At 41.1% G+C, this 26,257-nt stretch overlaps 1 protein-coding gene across 1 annotated transcript; it reads left to right on the top strand.

Annotated features, from left to right (window-relative positions):
• Window positions 1-497: 497 nt before the first annotated feature.
• On the top strand, window positions 498-22,845 carry LOC115114753 (NACHT, LRR and PYD domains-containing protein 1 homolog). Its single transcript, XM_065013715.1, has 14 exons — window positions 498-683; window positions 1,213-1,288; window positions 4,401-4,649; window positions 6,814-6,843; window positions 6,960-8,694; window positions 8,948-9,028; window positions 9,343-9,510; window positions 11,882-11,941; window positions 12,092-12,184; window positions 19,932-20,015; window positions 20,248-20,403; window positions 21,043-21,198; window positions 21,301-21,396; window positions 21,498-22,845. The coding sequence occupies exons 2-14, from the start codon at window positions 1,261-1,263 to the stop codon at window positions 21,679-21,681; spliced, it is 3,120 nt and encodes a 1,039-aa protein (XP_064869787.1). The 5' UTR covers window positions 498-683; window positions 1,213-1,260; the 3' UTR covers window positions 21,682-22,845.
• Window positions 22,846-26,257: the final 3,412 nt, after the last annotated feature.

The raw sequence follows: 26,257 nt of genomic DNA, 5'->3' as shown, positions 1-26,257 counted from the left end.
ATCTACTCAAAATTCTGTATCAAGACTGCCCAAATGTGCCTAATTGGTTTATTCATACATTTTTAAGTTCATAATTGTGAACTCTCCTCAAACAATAGCATGGTATTATTTCACTGTAATAGCTACTGTAAATTGGACAGTGCAGTTAGATTAACAAGAATTTAAGCTTTCTGCCCATATCAGATATGTATATGTCCTGGGACTTTTTGGTTTGTTTCTTACAACCTCATGTTAATCACATTAGTTCAACACTCCCGAGGTCGGGACACGGATTCTGTAGAGGGTAATGCGAGTGTAGCGAAATGCTTGTGCTTCTAGTTCCAACAGTGCAGTATAAGGACCAATGGAATGGTCTAAAATGTGCAAACTCTGTCCACCCGGGGCACCCGGCCATGCGAAACGAACTTTCCCAATCTCTGTGTGTCTGTGATCCTTCTCCTTCCACGTTGCTGCACGTGTATGAGTTCCAGGAAGTGTAAGGGGGAGTGGTTTACAGTTTGTCAGGGAGCAGGGAAGAGTAAACCCCCGTCCTTCTGCTGGAATATGTCTTAGTTTTAAATAACCACTGGAGACAAACATACAGCAAGTCAGCGAACCTTTAACATGTCGAAGTTACAGCCTTTAGATTGATGTGATCTGAAAGACATGATGTTATCCATTAACTTTAGCTGTGAATGTGAACGGTGAGTATAAGTCCACTTGAACACAGCAAACAGAAACTTGCTGTTTTTTTTTTATCAACACAAAGACAAAGAGGAAGTCAAATATGTTTCGGTGTGCCTTCCGTAGAAACCAAAATAAAAAGGATTTGTGGGCCCCAGTGAGTCCAAGAAAAATGATACTACAGACATTTCAAACTATAGAAAGGGAAGTGGTCTCAATATCTGTTGCATATGTAACGGATGTGAAACGGCTAGCTTAGTTAGCGGTGCGCGCTAAATAGCGTTTCAATCGGTGACGTCACTTGCTCTGAGACCTTGAAGTAGTAGTTCCCCTTGCTCTGCAAGGGCCGCGGCTTTTGTGGAGCGATGGGTAACGATGGTTCGAGGGTGACTGTTGTTGATGTGTGCAGAGGGTCCCTGGTTCGCGCCCGGGTATGGGCGAGGGGACGGTCTAAAGATATACTGTTACACATAGAGAATACTCCATATTCTGTATGCTATTGCATATGAGCACATAATTGTGGAGCATAACTGACTGTTTCCCTAGTAGACAACCAGTGAAGAGAGACGATTTAATGCTGCAGTGTGACCTTTCCTGATGAACAAAATGGAGTCATCTGAAGACAGTAAGTTAGCCCTGGATATGGTCTGAGATACAGTGCATTCAGAAAGTATTCAGACCCCTTGACTTTTCCACAACTACACACAATACCCCATAATGACAAAGCAAAAAACAGGTTTAGACATTTCTGAAAATGTTTTACAAATCAAAAAAATACAGTACCAGTCAAACGTTTGGACACACCTACTCATTCAAGGTTCTATTTATTTGTACTATTTTCTACATTCTAAATAAAATAAAATAGTGAAGACATCAACTATGAAAAAACAGATATGGAATCATGTAGTAATCAAAAAGTGTTAAACAAATAAAAATACATTTTAGATTCTTCAAAGTAGCCACCCTTTGCCTTGATGACAGCTTTGCACGCTCGAGGCTGTAACCATGGGGTTCTTGGTCACCTCCCTGACTAATGCCCTTCTCCCCCGATTGCGCAGTTTGGCCGGATGGTCAGCTATAGGAAGAGTCTTGGTGGTTCTAAATTTATTCCATTTAAGAGTGATGGAGGCCACTGAGTTCTTGGGGACCTTCGATGCTGTAGAAATGTTTTTCCCAGATCTGTGCCTTGACACGATCCTATCTCAGAGCTCTACAGATAATTCATTCGACCCTAATGGCTTGCTCTGAGATGCACTGCCATCTGTGGGACCTTATATAGACAGGTTTGTGCCTTTCCAAATCATGTCCAATCAATTTAACTTACCACAGGTGGACTCCAATCAAGTTGTAGAAACATCTCCAGGATGATCAATGGAAACAGGATGCACCTGAGCTCAATTTCGAGTCTCATAGCAAAGAGTCTGAACACTTATGTAAATAAAGTATTTCTGTTTTTTTATTTGTAATACATTTGCAAACATTTCTAAAAAAACTGTCATTATGGGGTATTGTGTGTAGATTGATGAGGAAAAACATGTTCATCAATTTTAGAATAAGGCTGTAATGTAACAAAATGTGGAAAGTCAAGGGGTCTGAATACTTTCCAAATGTACTGAACTATACTAATGTACTACAGTAATGCAGTTAGTTAGATCTAACCTGATTTTTATTTTTTAATTAAACAACTCATAGACCGACATCGGTTCAATTACTTGAATTCCATTTATTTCGTTTTTGTTTTGTTACATCAACACCCTGCTTCTCTACAAAGAAATCCTATCAAGCACTACAGACATCAAATCAAGAACGACCGGTGGGACGCTGTAGGGAGTTGTGGTTTTCAAAAGTATATTACAAAAAATAGAAATATTCACGCTAGTTCAATGCTGAAAACGTGGTAATTAACTACAATGACCAGAGTCCATTGCGCCTATTCTTCCCGGCACACCGACCACATGATAGAGGAATGGACAGAGGAATAGTTATAGTACCTGACTGAAAGTTGTAGCAGTCTTGAAAGTATGCTTTATCTACTGTCAGACAGCTCTGCATTATGGGCAATGTGGCAACCAAATGATCATGGGCTACCTTTTTTCACTCGACAGGGGAGCTTGGCTCATTGTGGACCAAAGAAACATTGTTAAATGGTTGTCTGGCTGTTACTGCCAGCAGAGATCAGATGAGGACTTTAAAGACATGCTGTGGAACTTTGCAGACAAGCTTTGAGCTGTACGTGTCAAGGTGTAGTTCATACATGCATAATCTATGAGCAGAATTACTGTTTAATCTTAATTATCTGCGAAATCCCTAGGTTGAAAGTGAATGCTGCGCTGCGTAATTTTCCCCCACGTGGGCCAGCCCCCTAGGACTTCGAAATCCAATCAGCCCCTCACCATTTGAGTGACAGCTAGCAAGATGCGCGCGCACACAGCAAATCAAAAAGAGAAAGCAATGTGGTTTTCGGGGACCACTTTTAGCTCGTGAGGCTACTTTCAGAACTACTGGCTAAAAAGTATACCAAAGTACTGGACAATAAATAATGTCATAAAAAAACAAATTTTAGCAGACAATGTAATTAATTTAAGTAAAGTTAATAAATGATAAGCAGTAATGGGCAGTCACTACCATCATGGGGCTCTTATCAATTTATTATTTGTTGTTAGAGACAATGGAATGGTTTCAATGATTTGTCAATTGAATGTTCTCAATATTTGTCTTTTGAAATTTCAATTACAAAGCTCTAAAATTATTTCAAGGTCGTATTTCATATTGCATTTAATGTATGAAACCGAAATTGAAAAAAAACCGAACCAAAACAGACCTCAAATAGCGCTAATCGTTCAGCTGTTTAATATACCACTCCATGCTTCTACTATGTAATGACATTTAAATCAGTGTGGTTTATGTTTTTCAAACAAGTCTCCTATCTGTGACATTTAAATACAAGCAGTAGCTACAGTACCTACATTACAAGGGGAAACACAGATGTGTCACATGGGGTAAAAAAAAACTGAGTCATCCAGTGGAGGCTTCCGCTCACTACCAGTAATGGAGATGAGAGCAAGTCCAGTGGCAGCCAGAGGGGGGCGATAGAGCATAGCGAAACTACAGTTGGCCGACATTCTGCTTGTTTTCTCATAGACGTCGTCATTCGATCTCAATACACTTTTCTGTTCCCAAAACGAGAATTTGTTGCGACATGACGTTGAGTAGACTTGACTCATTGACACACTTTTTTGTTCTTGTTCGTTGTTTAAGAAGATGTGCAAATTCAAGTTCTTGCACACGGATACTTGAGAGGGTAGGCGTTCCCTAACGGAAATATGCGTGCAGAAAAGCTCCAATAAGATCTCGCTAGCTTGTGCTTGGCTCTGCCCACCTCCTTGCTTGTTCTGCCCACTCTGTAACAGTGGTTCCCATTGTGAAAGGCCCGTCTGCCCCATCTTGACTTTGATAGACAAATGTTTGGTTCCATCTTGTGGTCAGCTCTTGAACTGAGCATAATTCTGATGCAGAGCCTTCCCCACTCTGTTTTCGCAATTCCCAGAACAGCACTGTAGCCACTCATTTAACGAAGATAGCAAGATGGTCAACCAAGATGGCACTTTCAATGAATCTGAATAATATAAAACTTGATATTATATCATTTATATCATAATTAAGTTTATATAGAATGTATATTTATTGAGGTGGTTAGTTTAGGGGAGAGACTGTCATCCAATATGTCCCCTCCACAGGTGCTCAGTTCGTGGACAAGTACAGGCCCCAGCTCATTCAGAGGGTCACCATGGTGATGCCTATAGCTGATGAGCTGCTCGCTGAAGGCATGATTCATAAAGAGATGTACTCCAACATCAGTGCTGCCAGAACTGATGAGGACAAAATGAGGGAGCTCTTTAAAGCCCTCCAGTCTGGAGGAAACAAAGTGAAATCTGCCTTTCTCTCCATACTGAGGGAGAATGAACCTAATCTGGTCCAGGACTTGGGTAAGTGAAGATGTTTGGCAATTTAGATACATGGGCTGGGATTAGGTCAGGCATTCTTGAAAGCCAACATTTAAAAATATATATATATATTAATATTAAGCAAATTTGAAAGATCTATATATTATAGACCAAATAATCAACTATCTGCTACAGTATCACACAAGGAGAAAGCGTGCCACCATCTGGTGTTTCCCCTGAAAGAGGTCGGTTTAGATATAGGTACAACTCAGTGGAGGCTGCTGAGGGGAGAACGGAGCATACTAATGGCTGGAATGGAGTCAATGGATTGGTATCAACATGGTTTTCATGTGTTTGATACCATTCGCTCCATTCCATCCATTGTACTCCATTCCTGACATTATTATGAGCCGTCCTCCCCTCAGCAGCCTCCACTGGTACAACTGTCCCAGGGTCCCAGTTAGAGGACGGAAATTACCAGTAGGAGACATGGATTCAATCCACACTTTATTACTACACAACTAACACACACACACACACACACACACACACACACACATCAAACAAGAGGAAGGGACTAGTGGAAGTGAGTGTTTTCTGTAGAACAGAAGAAACAGGCAATTACTCCAGAGTACTAGCCATGTAAGGCTATACAAACAGAATGACAATGATGTAAAATATGCATAGCAGCAATGGGATAGCAATGAGCTAGCATCATAGAGATAGCTAGAGGACTCATCTTTGTATCTGTGCGTTATAACGTCTGTGACAGCACGGGTAGTACCATTCTCCATTTTGAAGTAGTATAAATATTTTTTAAATGTTGGAAGCACTCAATGTCGCTGCCAATGCTAATAAAGCCCTTTGGCCACTAGAGGCCTCTATCATTCTCTATGGCTAGCACACAATAGGAAGCTAGTGTGCTAACAGTATTATCTCGTAATAGGCATACAGCACTCTATAGCTAGTAGGCTAACACACTACATAGCAGTAATGATTATACCATATTGTATAAAGGGGCTAGGATAGCATATGAGGTATAAACATGATACAATTAGCAGCTAGCATGCTAGGCTAGTTGGCCACAGGCTGTGGGTTGGCATACAGTATAAACAGGCAATAGCTGGAGGCTAGCACCCTAAGCTAGGTTACAGGCTAGTAGCCCTCAAGCTATTGGCTGGCATAGGGAGCTGAATAACCCCTATGCACAGTACAGTTAGCAGCTAGTGGGGCTAATGGTTAGAAGTAGCATGCTAGGATGTAAACAATGACGTCAATGGTCGGCCATATTGGTTGTCTAATATACAACTATTGGCTTGTAGCCATCTTGGCCCATAGTAAGTTATGGGGACAGAGTGTACCACATGTAGCCACAAATAAACTATGCCAAAAGGGCCAGATAACCAGGGTATGCTGCATGATATTACAACATGTAAACACCTGAGTAAGCATGTATAAGCACAGTTACATTATGTGGTACTGTGGAATATGCTATTCAAGGCTGTTAGGGCGGCAGGTAGCCTAGTGGTTAGAGCGTTGGACTTGCAACCAGAAGGTTGCAAGATTGAATCCCCAAGCTGTCAAGGTAAAAAAAAAATATATATAAAAAAAATGCCACTCTGCCCTGAACAAGGCGGTTAACTCACTGTTCCTCGGCTTTCATTGAAAATAAGAAGTTGTTCTCAACTGACAAACCTAAATAAAGGTAAAATTACATAGTAACAATGAGGCTATTACATAGAAATACACAGATGAACCCTAACAAAGTCTACTTACATAGTTAGCCAGATTTTCTACACACCACATAAAGGAGCAACCTCCTAATTAAAACACAGTTGACCTTGGGACACATCTTTTAGGAGTCATTGTTTTAAGAAAAATGTTCCTTAAAGTCACAGAGGGATATATGACAAAAACAAGTCATTGCTCTTACAAAATTCCCCTATATGTAATTGTATTCATTAATTACAGATTTATTTTCTCCCAACTATAAAATAATGTTTCATTACATGACAAGGATTGTCCGAACTGTCAACAATACCTGACGTACTGATGTTTCTTTGTGGCACACTGAAATGTGTAAAGTGAAACAATGCCCAACCTAACTTTTGCGTGATAACGTTTTCACTAAATTATGAAGATGCAAAGATTAGCGATATCTTGTGAGAAGGTTAACGTGATATGTATTTGTTAATCATTTATATAGAATGCAGTGGCAAACAAAGAGGTGAACCAGGTAGGCCATGTTTTTATCACCTTTTTCTTATAATGTTATATGATTTCAAGAATTATACAACAGAAACACTTTTGTAAAATTATGAATTGACTTTCTGTTATTGTGTCAATGTGTAGAGAACAAAAGCACAATAAGCCTAAAGTACAAGGAATTCATCAGAGGTGAATATGCCACAGTGCAGGAGTACAACTCTCTCCCTGGAGAACATGTGAAGCTAGATGATCGCTACACTGAGCCCCTAATCATCCAGAAACACCGTCCGCAGAGAGAGAGAGAGGAGGAGATCCGCTCCAGAGGACAGAACTTTTATCAAGTCATGGACCAGAGGGACAGCGAGACCTACAAGAGTACCAAAGTGGAGCGGCTGTTTGATCCAGACGAGCACGGAGACATTCAGAGAACAGTGATACTGCAGGGCCACTCTGGAACTGGCAAGTCATTTACCAGTCAGAAGATCATGTCTGACTGGGCCTTTGGAAGACTTTACGAAGACCGATTTGACTTTGTTTTTCACCTGAGGTGCAAAGAACTAAACCAGGCCACTGGGAGAAAAAGTCTGATGGATCTGCTTAACTACGATCAGAGTTCATCATCAATGATAAAGCAGGTCCTTCATCAGTCTCCTGAGAGGGTTCTCTTCCTGGTAGACGGCTTTGATGAACTCAAATTCTCACTTGATGTACTTAAAGACTCCCTTCCCAGGGACCCGTGGACACAATGCTCCCCCGAAGTGACACTGAGTGGCCTGATACGGAAACAGATCTTACCCGAGTCCTTCCTGCTTGTCACCACCAGGTCCACAGCGTTGGACAAACTAAAAGAAGTGGTCAAACATCCAGTGAGATACGCTGAGATATTGGGCTTTTCTAAAGAGGGGGTGGAGGAATACTTCAATAGATTCTTCAAGAAGAAGCAACACTCACATCAAGCCTATGACTCTGTGAGGGAAAATGAAACCCTTTTCACCGCATGTTTCATTCCAGTCATCTGCTGGATCATTTGCACAGTTTATAGGGAGCAGTTTGATGAAGGCACAGAGATGATACAATCGCTGGAGACCACCACCTCCATCTTTGTTGAATTTGTTGCCACGCTGTTGAAGCACCACTGTCAGGATTTGGGTCAGTCAGCTCTTACTATCCTCCAAGGACTAGGCAAGCTGGCAGAACAGGGAATGGAAGAGCAGCAAGTCTTATTTGACCATGATAGTGTGTCACAGACAGTGTCAGATCCTTCCAAAGTCCCCTTCTTGTGTAAGTTTCTCCAAAAGAAGAGAGTAAGTCAGACCACTATGTACAGCTTCATGCACCTCAGCTTCCAGGAGTTTTTCACAGCCCTCTCATACATGTTACTGGGTGATGAGGAAGCTCAGGAGAAAGTTAGAGAGCTACTTTCCAAGGTTCGACGTGGAAAAGAAAACAGTCACCTGCTACCCATAGTTCAATTTCTCTTCGGCATCGCAAACAAGGAAGTGGGAAAACGGCTCGAGGATAAAAAATACATCTCTTGTTCTCAAGGAATTTGGACCCAGCTCAAACATTTTATTCTGGAAGTCATTGAAAAAGAAAAGGAGGATCGAAACGCCATTGATTATCACATTTCATCAATGTGGCTTTTTGCGTTTCACTGTCTATATGAACTACATGTAGATGATTTTGTAAAGAAAGCCATGAATACATACACAGAATTTAATCTGACTCACATTCCCCTGACAAAAACAGACTGTTGGGTGATGAAGTACTGCTTTCAGCATTGCACGTGCATCCAAACACTCATTCTCAACTGGTGCAAGTTATCTGCAGAGAAGATAAAAATCCTTCTGCCAGCATTGGAAAAATGTCAACATCTCGAGTGAGTATATTTGCATTTCCCTTTCTCACCCTAGAACAAGGCTGATTTTCATACATAAAATAATATATAGAGTATATATTTCCCCAAATGTTATTTGAATTAATTATAGTAATAATAACTGGTTGATGCTCAATATAAGGTTTATTTCATAAAAAGGTTATTTGGACAAAGATATTTGTTTTAATTTAAACTCTTGAATTAATTATTTATGTCATTTTTGTCACTTAATTGTTTTTGGTATTTGTTTTTGTAGGTTGCAGGTGGATGACCTAGCCAATAATGATTTAGATGGTCTGTTGACAGCGCTGGGAGAAGGAAAGAGTTTGGAGTTGGAGTAAGAATCACATGATCTTTACTGTAACATCAAACCTTATTTGTCATCTATCAAATTCTTGCTGTATCTCTACCTCAGTTACAGTGCATTCGGAAAGTATTCAGACCCCTTTACGTTTTCCACATTTTGTTTACGTTACAGCCTTATTCTAACATAAAAAAAAAAAAATCCCTCATCAATCTACACACAAGTCGAGGGGTTCTGAATACTTTCAGAGTGCACTTACATTATATTAATGAGAGTTACTTTAGCCTACCACATATATATATTTTTTTAAATAGTGTTTTCACGCCAAATTGTACTGTATTTTTCAGTCTGACAGAGAACAACTTCTCTGATGAGAAAGTGCAGGACTTGCTTGTTGCTCTCACTAAACACAAACCCAGAAACATTGACATTGGAGTGAAGTCCATCACCAGCAATACAGCTGACAAATTCATGTTCCTCATCAATAAGGCACATGCAGACTTGGAAAGCATCGGGTAAGTAACTTTTCATTTAGCTTCCAACCAACCTGTAATATATAACACAATGTTTCCTCGAATAACAATTAGGAAACTAAGATGGAACATACATGGTAAATACATAATGTCTGTTACAAAAAGGGTTAATTAATTAACATGTACAGTGGGGCAAAAAAGTATTTAGTCAGCCACCAATTGTGCAAGTTCTCCCACTTAAAAAGATGAGAGAGGCCTGTAATTTTCATCATAGGTACACTTCAACTATGACAGACAAAACGAGGGAAAAAAATCTGAAAATCACATTGTATTGATTTTTAATGAATTTATTTGCCAAGTATGGTGGAAAATAAGTATTTGGTCACCTACAAACAAGCAAGATTTCTGGCTCTCACAGACCTTTAACTTCTTCTTTAAGAGGCTCCTCTGTCCTCCACTCGTTACCTGTATTAATGGCACCTGTTTGAACTTGTTATCAGTATAAAAGACACCTGTCCACAACCTCAAACAGTCACACTCCAAACTCCACTATGGCCAAGACCAAAGAGCTGTCAAAGGACACCAGAAACAAAATTGTAGACCTGCACCAGGCTGGGAAGACTGAATCTGCAATAGGTAAGCAGCTTGGTTTGAAGAAATCAACTGTGTGAGCAATTATTAGGAAATGGAAGACATACAAAACCACTGATAATCTCCCTCGATCTGGGGCTCCACGCAAGATTTCACCCCGTGGGGTCAAAATGATCACAAGAACGGTGAGCAAAAATCCCAGAACCACATGGGGGGACCTAGTGAATGACCTGCAGAGAGCTGGGACCAAAGTAACAAAGCCTACCATCAGTAACACACTACGCCGCCAGGGACTCAAATCCTGCAGTGCCAGACGTGTCCAGGCCCGTCGGAAGTTTGCTAGAGAGCATTTGGATGATCCAGAAGAAGATTGGGAGAATGTCATATGGTCAGATGAAACCAAAATAGAACTTTTTGGTAAAAACTCAACTCGGCGTGTTTTGGAGGACTTTAAACCTTGTGAAGACTTACAGAAAACGTTTGACCTCTGTCATTGCCAACAAAGGGTATATAACAAAGTATTGAGATACACTTTAGTTATTGACCAAATACTTATTTTCCACCATAATTAGATGATGAAAATTACAGGCCTCTCATCTTTTTAAGTGGGAGAACTTGCACAATTGGTGGATGACTAAATAGTTTTTTGCCCCACTGTAGGTAATGCAGAAGTGAACATAAATACATAATGTCTGTTACAAAAAGGGTTAATTAATTAACATGTAGGTAATGCAGAAGTGAACATAAATACATAATTGATTAATAACAAAGGCATTTTATATAGTTTGTGATAAAAAAAAGGGTTTAGTCCAACAGGTTATACTGACACTATATTGGAATTGTAAAATACCCACGACAGTGTTTAAATCTTAACTTTTCTGTTCACAACACCAAAAGAGAAGGTTCCTAATTCTGCACAAAATTGTGTGCAAACAGCAGTTGCTACATCGACATTTGGACTTCTAGATGAATGACATGTACCCATTGATTCTTGAAGAATATACAGTGGGGCAAAAATGTATTTAGTCAGCCACCAATTGTGCAAGTTCTCCCACTTAAAAAGTTTAGAGAGGCCTGTAATTTTGATCATAGGTACACTTCAACTAAATCCAGAAAATCACATTGTACGATTTTTAATGAATTTATTTGCAAATTATGGTGGAAAATAAGTATTTCTGTGAATTTGAGAGTTGTTAAATTTCTCCAGCTCCATCCCTCAGCTTTTTACCAAACCAGGATGCAGAGTCCGCTTTGTTAATTGTTATCAACGGCTGATTGCCACCTTAACGGTAGTGCTCCCAGTCCCCTGCAAGGTGTTGCACTACACTTGATTAAGTGGTTTACAACACACCATGTCATGTTTCAAAACAACCCAAGATGATGTGTTTCAATACTCCAGCAAAGGTAAGGTTTTGTCTCCTTTGTGTTGGTGGCAGCTTAGCTACCACTCGTTTTGGTGTTAGTTACAAAGCGCTTCATTTCAACAGTGTACCACATCTTGTAAATATTTAGACTAGACTTGGAAAGTCAGAAACCCAAGATTTGAGTTAGCAGTAGTTACTTAGGACTAGTAATCTTAACATTAGTACACTAGTAAGTAATCTTAACACCCAATTGACAAAAAAAAAGGGAATTGTGGGAATCCTGTTATTCATTGTCACACTGGACCATTTCTGTCTGTGCGGAGTCACACTGGCACTGGTCTGCAGAAGTTTGACATTTTGGGGGTTGAATTCAACCCGTGATTGGACACAATATAAAACATGGCCATAATAATGTTAATTAAGTAGCCTCTTAACAGTATGATATGTTACTGTTTCAGGCTTCATTGTTGTGAGAATGTTACATTGGAAGCCAATCTACAGAAAAATGGAGTCAATGGGTGAGCTTCTTCTCCATTGTCTCAGTAGAAAGGTGCACTTGATTGATATTGCATGCTGTACAGTTGTAAAAATGTTGTTGTTTTTTGAGTGTAGATGTCTTGTCGATCAAAATATTCATGTAATAATTCAACCATCTCTTGCCTGTGAAGGACTCTCCAAACTTCTCTTTGGTTAAAAGTGTCTGACATGAAAATGATCTGTGACTGTATCAGGGCATCTGGCTACAGTTTGAGTGAAATAGAGTAAGTACAATTTATCATATATAATACTACATTTTACAGTGGATATCTTTAATTTATTGTCCATGTTAAGGAAGTGGTTTGGTGAAGCACACTCAAGAGACGAGTAACCTTGTCTAAGACCTGAAGAGTTGCAATGGCTCCCAATGCTTAGTGCTTACTGTAGACTTAAGCTCAGCAGGCTAACACAGTCTTGTGATGCCCAGGAGACCTAGCTTCGATCCCAAATGGCTATATACACACGGTTGTAGTTTAGCAATATTCTTTTATTGTTGCACTCCAGTTCATCTATGACATCGCTATAGGTAAACACTCTATTTGACACCTAGCATCATAATACGTTATGACATGGTCATAACAGCTGACATAACTTGACATAACGTGTCATGATATGGTCATAACACTGTCGTAAACCCATATATTTAGACCTGTTGTGACATACAGTATATTGCGTTATTTTATGGCTGGTTATGACACCTACATAAGAGTGTCAAAACCCACAAAATCTATCACACAAGGCAAACCATTCTATTACACCACACTATGTTTACGTAACATAACATTTTCTGAAATTTACCATATTAAATGATCATTGTAATTGAGCACACATTGATGTCAGACATGTATCTACGCGAATACTTTGTTGCTGATGCAAGAGCAGATTTCAGGAGCAGGACAAGACACTGTCTTTGGCTGTGTCTAGACCTAACAGTTAATGCAGTTCCTGTATTCTGATCATGGAATTCAGAACACATCATGCGTCTACATTTAAATGTGTCCACCATGTCCACATTGTGTTCCCTTTGGCCGCGCTGTATTCAAATGCCAGTATGCATTCTGCAAATGGTGGAATAGGCTAAATATTATAATAACACAACAACAACTTGATGGCAGTAGCTAACTAGTGTAGCTAACTAGCCAGCTAGCCTCTGTAGCTAGTCAGCAAGCTAGCAACCAAAGCTGAAGGGATTGCAAATGGATTAGCATAACTTGTTTTCAAAATGTCTTTGAGGCCAGAAAACACATTCCCCACACACTAGGAAAGCATTTCCTCCAAAGTTATAATGAAGGTGATTCTCCGTCCCAAAACACAAGTTTTCTGGAGACTTGTGGGCAGAGTGCTGATGACATTGCCCATTGTATGCGCTTTCAATAGCCTGATTGCTTCCAGACTGAGGAGAATTCCACACACAATGCGTTCCTGACTACCTCCTGTCGTTTCAATGTGATCTTCGTAAGTCTCATGTAAGAGTCAGGTGTAAACACTGATGACTGACATAATGGGCATGTACGTGATAGGTCTTTCTGGTTTATATCCTTGTGATGGTAATCATTCTTATTGACAGTGTAATAAAGTGTATTTTCATAATCCAAGTAATTTGACAGAGGATAGTCCAAAAATTGACTCCAGTCACCCAGGTCATAGACTGTTTTCTCTGCTAGTGGTACCGGAGCGCCAAGTCTAGGACCAAAAGGCTCCTTAACAGCTTCTACCCCCAAGCCATAAGACTGCTGAACAATTAATCAAATGTCCACATGACTATTTACATTGACCCACCCCCCGCCCCTCCTCCATTTGTTTTGTACACTGCTGCTACTCTCTGTTTATTATCTATGCATAGTCACTTCACCCCTACCTACATGCACAAATTACCTCGACTAACCTGTACCTCCGCACATTGACTAGGTACCGGTACCCCCTGTATATAGCCTCATATTTTATTGTGATTTAAAAAAAAAATTTTTTATTTGAGTTAATTTGGTAAATATTTTCTTAACTCTTGCTGGAGCTGCACTGTTGGTTAAAAGGCTTGTAAGTAAGCATTCACGGTAAGGTCTACACATGTTGTATTGGGCGCATGTGACAAATAATGCTTTGTGACAATGTATTTTCTACAAGTTATTCAAAATACAATGAAAAAAATAAAACCTGTAAAGAATTCATTAAAACAACAACAAAGGATTTAACTCTAAAATCATATTATTTATTATTTATTGTCTTTTCCCTGCCAAGAAGTTTCCTTTAGTTTAAAATTTTTGTTTCTGCAGCCTCTATCAAGGTCTTCACCTTCCCCCTGGATACAGCAGATGCGTTACTTTCTCTAAAAACATCTAAGTAAAGAAACAGACATCAGAATAGAGTATGCTACAATGCAACACCGCTAAAGAAAGCTGAAAACTTCATCCCAAATACACTGAGTATACAGCACATTAAGAACACAAGCTCTTTCCATGACATAGATATGATCACTTGTTAAATTCACTTCAATCAGTGTAGATGAAGGGGAGGAGACAGACCTCTCTGGGATGTCCCACCTCGACAACAGCCAGTGAAATTGCAGGGCGCCAAATTCAAACAGAAATCTCATAATTAAAATTCCTCAAACATACAATTATTATACACCATTTTAAAGACAAACTTCTTGTTAATCCAATCACAGTGTCCGATTTCAAAAAGGGTTTACGGTGAAAGCACACCATGCGATTATGTTAGGACAGCGCCTTGCCACAAAAACCATACAGACATTTTCCAGCCAAGGAGAAGACTCACAAAAGTCAGAAATAGCGATTAAATTAATCACTTACCTTTGATGATCTTCATCTGGTGGCACTCCCAGGACTCCATGTTACACAATAAATGTTTGTTTTGTTCAATAAATTCCCTCTATGTCCAAATACCTCCGTTTTGTTCGCCCGCTTAGTTCAGTAATCCAAAGGCACAAAGCGCGCTCACAACATCCAGACGAAAAGTCAAAAAAGTTCCATCAAAGGTCGTAGAAACATGTCAAACAATGTTTATAATCAATCCTTAGGATCTTTTTATCATAAATATTCAATAATATTTCAACCGGACAATACTGTTTTCATTGGAAAGGAAAGAGAACGAACAGCGAGCTCAGGGCCACGCGCGATAAACAACTCATAGCTTTCAGCTGAGCCACTTACTCAGAGTGGTCTTATACTCTCCCCTTTCACAATAGAAGCCAGATACAACTTCTAAAGACTGTTGACATCTACTGGAAGACTTAGGAAGTGAAATCTGACCCCACAGACACTGGATACTGGATAGGCATTCACTTAAAAAACTACAAACTTTAGAATTTCCACTTCCTGGTTGGATTTTTCTCAGGTTTTCGCCTGCCATATGAGTTCTGTTATACTCACAGACATTATTTTAACAGTTTTGGAAACTTTAGAGTGTTTTCTATCAAAATCTACCAATATATGCATATCCTAGCTTCTATGCCTGAGCAACAGGCAGTTTACTCTGGGCATGCTTTTCATCCAAACTTCCCAATGCTGCCCCCTTTCCTTAAAGAAGGATCTTTAAGCCTTGAGACAATTGAGATATGCCTTGTGTATGTGTGCCATTCAGAGGGTGAATGAGCAAGACAAAACATTTAAGTGGCTTTTGAACGGGTTATGGCAGTAGGTGCCAGGCGCACCGGTTTGTGTAAAGAACTGCAGCGCTGCTGGGTTTTTCACGCTTAACAGTTTCACATATGTATCAAGAATGGTTCACCACCCAAAGGACATCCAGCCAACTTGACACAACTGTGGGAAGCGTTGGAGTCAACATGCGCTTTTGACACCTTGTAGAGTCCATGCCCCGACGAATTGAGGCTGTCCTTGGGCGAAGGGAGGGGGGGGGGGTTTAATTCAATATTGGGAAGGTGTTCCTAATGTTTGGTATATTATGTCAGTAGCAAACAACACTTTCGCACATTTTCAAATACATTACAATCACGTTTTCTCAACGTTTTCATGACATACTGTAGCTAAAGCTAGCTCTCAACTATGCATGTCGCTAGCTAGCTAATAGTTAGCTACCATGTAGTTAGTGTTTGTTTAGCTAACGTTAGCTACGTAACCCTGTCACTAACCCTGTCGATCAGACCAACAGCGTCATTGCTTTTTGGTATAACAGAAGCACATTAATTTCCAAAGAAACTTGCAGCATTGCGTTGCAGAGGCAGTTGCAGTACTTTCTAAATAGTAGAAGAAAGTGAATGTTGAACTGTTGTTACACACTTATCAAGTACAACTGTTGGATTACAAGCTGAAATAAGTTTGACTGCAGAATGTATTACGCAGCATTGATGCGATGACGCTGCCAGTCTGATCGCGGAGCAAAGATGGTGGTGTGCAAAACAACTATGATTTATTGGGGTAACAGTACATCTGATTCACTACATACTGTATACAGTGCTAATTATCCAAACAAATTATAGAACAGGCCTGTGTATTAATAAATTAAAACCCAGCTCTGCAAGCATTAGAACTTCAAAATACGATCGTTGATCAGTGAAACTCTATATTTGGTGATCAACTAATGTATTTTGACATTATAACGCTTGCGGAGCTGGTGAATGGGAGTTTGAACTGAGCTTGTTGGGCGTTAGAGAGGTCTCTAATGCACAGTTACTGGTTCAGTGCTGAATTAGCTAGCTAATGTTAGCGGTTAGCATGCAACTGTTAGATACACATTTCATGAAAAGTAACCTTCTAAAATAGATATCATTCTTTTGGTTCATACAGTGGGGCAAAAAAGTATTTAATCAGCCACCAATTGTGCAAGTTCTCCCACTTAAAAAGATGAGAGAGGCCTGTAATTTTCATCATAGGTACACTTCAACTATGACAGACAAAATGAGAAAACAAATCCAGTAAATCACATTGTAGGATTTTTAATGAATTTATTTGCAAATTATGGTGGAAAATACGCATTCTCACGTAGGTATTCCTCTTGTCCAGATGGGTTAGGGCAGTGTGCGGTGTGGTTGCGGTTGCGTCGTCTGTGGACCTATTTGGGCGGTAAACAAATTGGAGTGGGTCTAGGGTGTCAGGTAGGGTGAAGGTGATATGGTCCTTGACTAGTCTCTCAAAGCACTTCATGATGACGGAAGTGAGTGCTACTGGGCGGTAGTCGTTTAGCTCAGTTACCTTAGCTGTCTTGGGAACAGGAACAATGGTGGCCCTCTTGAAGCATGTGGGAACAGCAGACTGGGATAAGGGTGATTGAATATGTCCGTAAACACACCAGCCAGCTGGTCTGCGCATGCTCTGAGGACGTGGCAGGGGATGCCATCTGGGCCTGCAGCCTTGCGAGGGTTAACACGTTTAAATGTTTTACTCACGTCAGGCTGCAGTGAAGGAGAGTCCGCAGGTTTTGGTAGCGGACCGTGTCAGTGGCACTGTATTGTCCTCAAAGCGAGCAAAGAAGTGATTTAGTCTGTCCGGGAGCAAGACATCAATGTCCTCGACGGGGCTGGTTTTCTTTTTGTAATCCGTGATTGACTGTAGACCCTGCCACATACCTCTTGTGTCTGAGCCATTGAATTGCAACTCTACTTTGTCTCTATACTGATGCTTAGCTTGTTTGATTGCCTTGCGGAGAGAATAGCTACACTGTTTGTATTCGGTCAGGTTTCAGGTCACCTTGCCCTTGTTAAAAGCAGTGGTTCGCGCTTTTCAGTTTTGCGCGAATGCTGCCATCAATCCACGGTTTCTGGTTTGGGAATGTTTTAATAGTTGCTGTGGGTACGACATTGCCGATGCACGTTCTAATGAACTCGCTCACCGAATCGGCGTATTCGTCAATGTTGTTGTTGGACGCAATGCAGAACATATCCCAATCCACGTGATCGAAGCAGTCTTGAAGCGTGGAATCAGATTGGTCGGACCAGAGTTGAACAGACCTGAGCGCAGGAGCTTCTTGTTTTAGTTTCTGTCTGTAGGCTGGAAGCAACAAAATGGAGTCGTGGTCAGCTTTTCCGAAAGGAGGGCGGGGGAGGGTCTTATATGCATCACGGAGGTTAGAATAACAATGATCCAGGGTTTTACCAGCCCTGGTTGCACAATCGATATGCTGATAGAATTTAGGGAGTCTTGTTTTCAGATTAGCCTTGTTAAAATCCCCTTCTACAATCGTTGCAGCCTCAGGATATGTGGTTTCCAGTTTACAAAGAGTCAAATAAAGTTCGTTCAGGGCCATCGATTTGTCTGCTTGCGGGGGAATAAATACGGCTGTGATTATAATCGAAGAGAATTCCCTTGGTAGATAATGCGGTCGACATTTGATTGTGAGGAATTCTAAGTCAGGTGAACAGAAGGACTTGAGTTCCTGTATGTTGTAATGATCACACCACGTCTCGTTAATCATAGGGCATACCAGAAAGATGCTTGTTTCTGTCGGCGCAATGCGTGAAGAAACCAGCTGGCTGCAACGAGTCCGATAGCGTCTCTCGAGTGAGCCATGTTTCTGTGAAGCAAAGAACGTTACAATCTCTGATGTCTCTCTGGAAGGCAACCCTTGCTCGGATTTCATCAACCTTCTTGTCAAGAGACTGGACATTGGCGAGTAGTATGGTAGGGAGTGGTGCGCGATGTGCACGTCTACGGAGCCTGACCAGAAGACCGCTTCGTTTGCCCCTTTTACGGCAACGGTATTTAGGTTCGCCGGCTGGGATCCGATCCATTGTCCTGGGTGGAAGGCAAAACACAGGATCCGCTTCGGGACAGTCATATTCCTGGTCGTAATGATGGTGAATTGACGTTGCTCTTATATTCAGTAGTTCCTCCCGTAATGAAACCTAAGATTACCTGGGGTACCAATATAAGAAATAACACGAACATTAAAAAAAAAATACTGCATAGTTTCCTAGGAACGCGAAGCGAGGCGGCCATCTCTGTCGGCGCCGGAAGTTAACTTTGTTTGAGGCATTGTGCCCTGTTTGTTTTCTCGTTTGTTGTTTTGTTGGTGTCATTTTATAATAAAAGGAAAATGTACGCTCGCTGTACCACGCTGCATCTTGGTCCGCTTCTTTTGACAGCTGTGACAGCCATCTTGGCTTACATGCAAAGTTAGTTAGCTTAGCTGGGTTACACTCACTTGAAGTTAGTTAGCTTAGCTGGGTTACACTCACTTGAAGTTAGTTAGCTTAGCTGGGTAACACTCACTTGAAGTTAGTTAGCTTAGCTGGGTTACACTCACTTGAAGGAGAAAATATCACAAGTTTTTCCACTCGATCAAAACACTTATACATCAAAATTACAAGAAAACTCACAATAAAAAAATCACAAGAATGGCTTCAGATCAAAGTCTACATTGAGACCAAAGAGAGCAAGGGTCTTTAAATGAAAGATCCAGGCAGTCTCTCATTTTAAATTGTCGAGGTATAACTTGTCCTTGTGTTAAAAATTATGTGGGTAAAACAAAGCGCGAATTAAAAGTATGAATCTCGAAGCATCGTAGCACTATTAGGTGCAAAAACTTGAGTTACCCAGTTGCGGGAGCTTAGTGGTTAGAGGCGGGTAGCCTAGTGGTTAGAGGCGGGTAGCCTAGTGGTTAGAGGCGGGTAGCCTAGTGGTTAGAGGCGGGTAGCCTAGTGGTTAGAGGCAGGTAGCTTAGTGGCGAGAGGCTGGTAGCTTAGTGGCGGGTAGCTTAGTGGCTAGAGGCGGGTAGCCTAGTGGTTAGAGCGTTGGGTCACTAACCGAAAGGTTGCTGGATCGAATCCCCAAGCTGACAAGGTAAAAATCTGTCATTCTGCCCCTGAGCAAGGTAGTTAACCCACCGTTCCCCAGGTGCCGAAAACGTGGATGTCAATTAAGGCAGCCCCCTGCACCTGTCTGATTCTGAGGTTTTGGGTTAAATGCGGAAGACACATGTCAATTGAAGGCATTCAGTTGTACAACTGACTAGGTATCCCCCTTCCCCTAAATAAAGATGTTTCTCTTCTCCTGATGATAGCTTGTCTGTGAGCTATGTGGCTGACCTATCAGACACTGACGTGGATGACCTGAGTGCAATCATCCACCCTGTAGACAAGTTAAGGTGAGGGAGTTGAGATTATACTTCATAAATATTAGCAAATATCAAATACCTAACATCTATCATGAACCTTTACATTTGACTTGTGAGTTGCATTACATGTCATTTACAAAGCCTTTATATTTGTCATGCTGAACTATGCTCAACATACTGTATGTTGCCAGACAGTGAATCATCATGCATTGGTACACATTCATGTGTACAAGATTTAATGAAAATGTATCTTGGATTTCAGGCTCAGGTTTCAACACAAAGATTTATATGGACAGGACGCAGTGAGTGAAGGTTTACACTCCCAGATATCACTCAGAGGGATTGAAATAACCCTCTGTGGCGATCCCGTATTCGACTGGAGAAAATTATTTCAGCTAGTTCACACTCTGGAGCAACAGTAAGAACTTCTGTCCTCAATAAAATCTCTCACACACACACACACACACACACACACACACACACACACACACACACACACACACACACACACACACACACACACACACACACGGACCCGTTTCAATCCAAGGTTCTCTATAGGGTACCTCACTAGACAGCTGACAATGCACCTTTCATATGAAGGTAATTTGCTTTTGAGTGTTTATCATGAAAAAATGGCTGTAAAATGACCTATAGAAGGACACTGCTCTCTAACGCAATTCGGATTGATTCCGGGCCGTAGTGTATAGGGCTCCCGAGTAGCGCAGCGGTTTAAGGCACTGCATCTCAGTGCTACAGGTGTCACTACAGACCCTGGTTCGATGCCAGGCTGTATCACAACCGGCCGTGATTGGGAGTCCCATAGGGCGATGCACAATTGCCCCAGCGTCATCCAGGTTAGGGTTTGGCCGGGGTGGGCTGTCATTGTAAAATAAGAATTTGTTCTTAACTGACTGGCCTAGTTAAATAAATAAAGGACAAATAAATCAATCATTTTACATATCTGCACAACAAACATACACATATGACAATATTTGCTTTACCATGATGAGAGTCTGTGTCTGTCTGTTTGTGTCATATGAATGACCTCTACCAGTCCAGATTGGGATGAGCATGTTGAAGCACTGATCTCGCTGCTACACTCTCAAACCTCTCTGGAGGACATCGGTCTGTTTGTGAGCCGCTTGACAGAGAGGTGTGCTACCAGTGTAATCAGTCTCAGCCAGGCCTGCCCAAACCTGCGGATGATATCGTGAGTACAACATACTCTTTGTGTCGTCTGTGTCATCTTTGTTCAAATTTGTTTCAGTGTAACTGGTCAACTAATGACTCCTCTATTCTCTTTCTCTCTTAGCCTTCATGTAGTTGAACACGGTTTGTTATTGGAGGAGGTATTACAACTCTTACGTGCATCAAAGAGGCACCCAGATTGCCGGGTACTTGTCGCCGGGTATGGATGTACTGTTTTGTATCGTGTCAGTCAGCTGACACAAACCAAATCATCAGCGGATCTCTTCAGATGCTAATAATCATCGGTGTGATCCTCTGCAGGTGGAGATGCAGGAAACCTGCTGACCAGTGCACAGGCCGGAAGGACTGGAGTCTCTGTTGTGATGACTCTGTTAGGCTCAATCTACATGGAGAAACATTCACAGAGAATGTGATAAGGCATGGGAAGAAAAGTGACAGGCCTAGTGATCACCCTAAGAGTAATAGATGGTGTGTTGTTGCCTAGTGACCACGACGAAGACAACAGAGATGGTGTGTTGTTGCATAGTGACCACGACGAAGACAACAGAGAGGGTGTGTTGTTGCCTAGTGACCACGATGAAGACAACAGAGATGGTGTGTTGTTGCATAGTGACCACGATGAAGACAACAGAGATGGTGTGTTGTTGCATAGTTACCACGATGAAGACAACAGAGAGGGTGTGTTGTTGCCTAGTGACCACGATGAAGACAACAGAGATGGTGTGTTGTTGCATAGTGACCACGATGAAGACAACAGAGATGGTGTGTTGTTGCATAGTTACCACGATGAAGACAACAGAGAGGGTGTGTTGTTGCCTAGTGACCACGATGAAGACAACAGAGAGGGTGTGTTGTTGCCTAGTGACCACGATGAAGACAACAGAGGTGGTGTGTTGTTGCCTAGTGACCACGATGAAGACAACAGAGATGGTGTGTTGTTGCATAGTGACCACGATGAAGACAACAGAGATGGTGTGTTGTTGCATAGTTACCACGATGAAGACAACAGAGAGGGTGTGTTGTTGCCTAGTGACCACGATGAAGACAACAGAGGTGGTGTGTTGTTGCCTAGTGACCACGATGAAGACAACAGAGATGGTGTGTTGTTGCCTAGTGACCACGATGAAGACAACAGAGATGGTGTGTTGTTTCCTAGTGACCACGATGAAGACAACAGAGATGGTGTGTTGTTGCCTAGTGACCACGATGAAGACAACAGAGAGGGTGTGTTGTTGCCTAGTGTCCACGATGAAGACAACAGAGAGGGTGTGTTGTTGCATAGTGACAAGACTTTAGCATATAGACTGCTATACCGCCCAAGGTGAATCAATCCCCCATCATCTCCTCCTCTAGCTCTCTGTCTCCCTTCCCTCTCTCTCTGTCACACCCTTACACACATTTGAATCTGACCTGTGCCAATCATGGTCCATAGGGTTCTGTTAAAAAAATAATAGGGTGCCATTTGGGACCCGTGTCTGTACTGGTTAGCATTTCATATATTTAATCTTACTCTGTTTCCAAAAATGAAATAAGGAGGTTTTATCCTTGTTCTTATGAAAGCTGTGTCTTTTTATTTTTTGTAATACTGTGGAAAAATAATGACATACAATTTGAAAAAATATTGAATAAAAATAAAAATGAAAACACATTTCAGTAATATATTTGTGTTTTTTTCTTAAAGAAGAACCGTTATACAGGAGGAGCATTACTGAATGAGAAGCCCATTGTGACAACAATACAGGAAACAGTCCTATTGGAACAATGACAGAATAGAAAATAACAGGATTGAGAATGAATTATATGGAGGAAATACACTCACTCATACATGCACATGCTCAGCCACACCCACTACAGGTGGGAGGAGCTATCGAAGAACAGACTCATTCTAATGTCTGGAATGGATTTAATGGAACGGAGTCAAACATGGTCTCCGTAAATTTGATTTGTTTGATACCGTTGCATTAATTCTATTCCAGACATTACAATGAGCCTGTCCTCCTATACCTCCTCCCACCCACCTCCACTGGTGTACACACATACAGTGCCCCAGGTCCCATAGTACTATAGTCAAGCACTACTTTTGACTAGGGCTCTGGTCAACACTATATTGGGAATACAGATGTAGTTTGTAATTTGATCACTCTTTTATTGCTGGGAATTTTCCTGCACAGCAGAAAATGCAAACTTGTAGTGTGTTTGAGGTTAAAAAGACTACTATAAAGTTTGTAATTTCCACTTTAAAATGTCTGACTTGATTTGCCCCAACGAAAACATTATCAACCCCTACAACAAAAATGTCCATTAATTATAATTCACATTTCCTGTTGCTGCAGGATTATTTTCCTGCTCTAGCAAACTGGCTCAAATTAAGATCCTACATCTATAGGGTTCCATTTGTGTCAATCATGGACGTATTTGGAGCCCTCTGTTAACCCAACAGTGGCATGAAGAATGATTGGACTCAGTCGGCTCATTCTTCATGTCCTATGGCCACATGATGGCTCCATGATTACATCCCAAATGGCATCCTATTCCTTATATAGGGCAATGGTTTTGACCAGGGCCCATAGGATTCTAGACAGAATTATTGCACTTGGTAAGGAATAGGGTACAATTTAGGACATAACCAATCACTCTCTCTCTCTGTCTCTCCATCTTTCGCTTTCCCCATGTTTTCAACGCCCAATGTCCCCTTTCTACACACACACACACACTGATCAAAACACCAAGGTCAGAGGTCACGCATACACACAGTTGTACTGTAAACACAAATGGCTGCTGCATTGGTTTGTCTGCTTTGTTCATTTCTGTTGTTTTGTCTTTTGACTCCCATTAGATTAGAGATTCATAACACAACATAACCGGGATTCAATCCAAGGTGTGTTGTGAAGCAAAGCATACTTTAAAAAATGTATTAATACGCTCAAACTATACACTCATTTATCGTGAATCCAATCGCTGCGAGCATCTGGGAAAATGCCTTTACACTAGTGCGTTGCTCTCTAAGGCTCCTGGGATTGAATCCCGGCCTGAGACTGCTACCAAACAACATCTGTAAATCAATCCTGGTCAGAGATAGCAGAGAACAGTTCAGAGCACCTTAGTACTGTCCACTGAGACCTGGGTTAGGCCTGGGTAGGTTAGACATCTGTCCCATCTGGTGTGGCCTAATTGTGCATTAATTTTGGTCATGTAAGTGTATCACCACTCCCTTTGTCTGAGGCTAGTCCCAAATGGCACCATATTCCATAAATAGTGCACTACTATTCACCAGATTCCTATGTGCCCTGGTGGAAAGCAGTGCACTATATAGGGAATAGGTTGGCCGTGACCCCCGTTACATAGAAACAGAGGCCTACACAGACAACAAGTAAACGATACAGGACGTGTATAAAAGTTTAAACACCCTAGTGTCACCTTCATTGGTGACATAATAACACCATGAATATAATATGACGACTATAATACTGACTTCATATGTGGAAGGCATTTGATGAAATGATAAAATGGTGGATGAGGAACGAACAAAATTGAAATGAGTTTATGAAGGTAGTTATATCTTTTGAACAGAGGGCCAACCTGTCAAAAATACGTTTATTTACAGCTAGCTACAATCTCTAATCTACTCCTATGTTTTCATCTGGAAGAAATGCTGAGATCTGGGAGAAAAGGTGAGATCTGGGAGAAAAGGTGAGATCTGGAAGAACAGGTGAGATCTGGGAGAAAAGGTGAGATCTGGAAGAAAAGGTGAGATCTGGGAGAAAAGGTGAGATCTGGAAGAACAGGTGAGATCTGGGAGAAAAGGTGAGATCTGGAAGAAAAGGTGACATATGGAAGAAAAGGTGAGATCTAGGAGAAAAGGTGAGATCTGGGAGAAAAGGTGAGATCTGAAAGTAAAGGTGAGATCTGGGAGAAAAGGTGAGATCTGGGAGAAAAGGTGAGATCTGGAAGAAAAGGTGAGATCCGGAAGAAAAGGTGAGATCTGGAAGAAAATGTGAGATCTGGAAGAAAAGTTGAGATCTGGGAGAAAAGGTGAGATCTGGGAGAAAAGGTGAGATCTGGGAGAAAAGGTATAAAGAAGAAAGTCAACAGGACCCCGGTAGAAACAGAGATCAAAGAGGGAGTTCTGACGGCTCTGATCCGTGGTTGGCAGCAACATTATAGTTACAAACCAAATGGAACCCTATTCCCTATATAGTGGACTACTTTTGACAAGGACCCATAGGGCTCTGATCGAAACACTATATATACGGTTGAAGTTGGAAGTTTACATACACATAGGTTGGAATCATTAAAACGTGTTTTTCAACCAATCCACACATTTCTTGTTAACAAACTATAGTTTTGGCAAGTCAGTTAGGACATCTACTTTGTGCATGACACAAGTACTTTTTCCAACAATTGTTTACAGACAGATTATTTCACTTATAATTCACTGTATCACAATTCCAGTGGGTCAGAAGTTTACATACACTAAGTTGACTGTGCCTTTAAACAGCTTGGAAAATTCCAGAAAATGATGTCATGGCTTTAGAAGCTTCTGATAGGATAATTAACATAATTTGAGTCAATTGAAGGTGCACTTGTGGATGTATTTCAAGGCCTACATTCAAACTCAGTGCCTCTTTGCTTGACATCATGGGAAAATCAAAAGAAATCAGCTAAGACCTCAGAAAAAAATTATAGACCTCCACAAATCTGGTTCATCCTTGGGAGCAATTTTGACTGAAGGTACCACGTTAATACGCAAGTATAAAAACCATGGGACCACGTAGCCATCATACCGCTCAGGAAGGAGATGCGTTCTGTCTCCTAGAGATGAACGTACGTTGGTGCGAAAAGTGCAAATCAATCCCAGAACAACAGCAAAGGACCTTGTGAAGATGCTGGAGGAAACAGGTACACAAGTATCTATATCAACAGTAAAACGAGTCCTATAACAACAACCTGAAAGGCAGCTCAGCAAGGAAGAAGCCACTGCTCCAAAACCGCCATAAAAAAAAGCCAGACTACGGTTTGCAACTGCACTTGGGGACAAAGATCGTATTTTTTGGAGAAAT

Source organism: Oncorhynchus nerka, linkage group LG9b (assembly GCF_034236695.1).
Source record: "Oncorhynchus nerka isolate Pitt River linkage group LG9b, Oner_Uvic_2.0, whole genome shotgun sequence".
In the NCBI taxonomy this organism is placed as follows: Eukaryota; Metazoa; Chordata; class Actinopteri; order Salmoniformes; family Salmonidae; genus Oncorhynchus; species Oncorhynchus nerka.
Note: the sequence above shows the minus strand (reverse complement) of the source record. Positions and strands in the feature narration are given on the sequence as shown.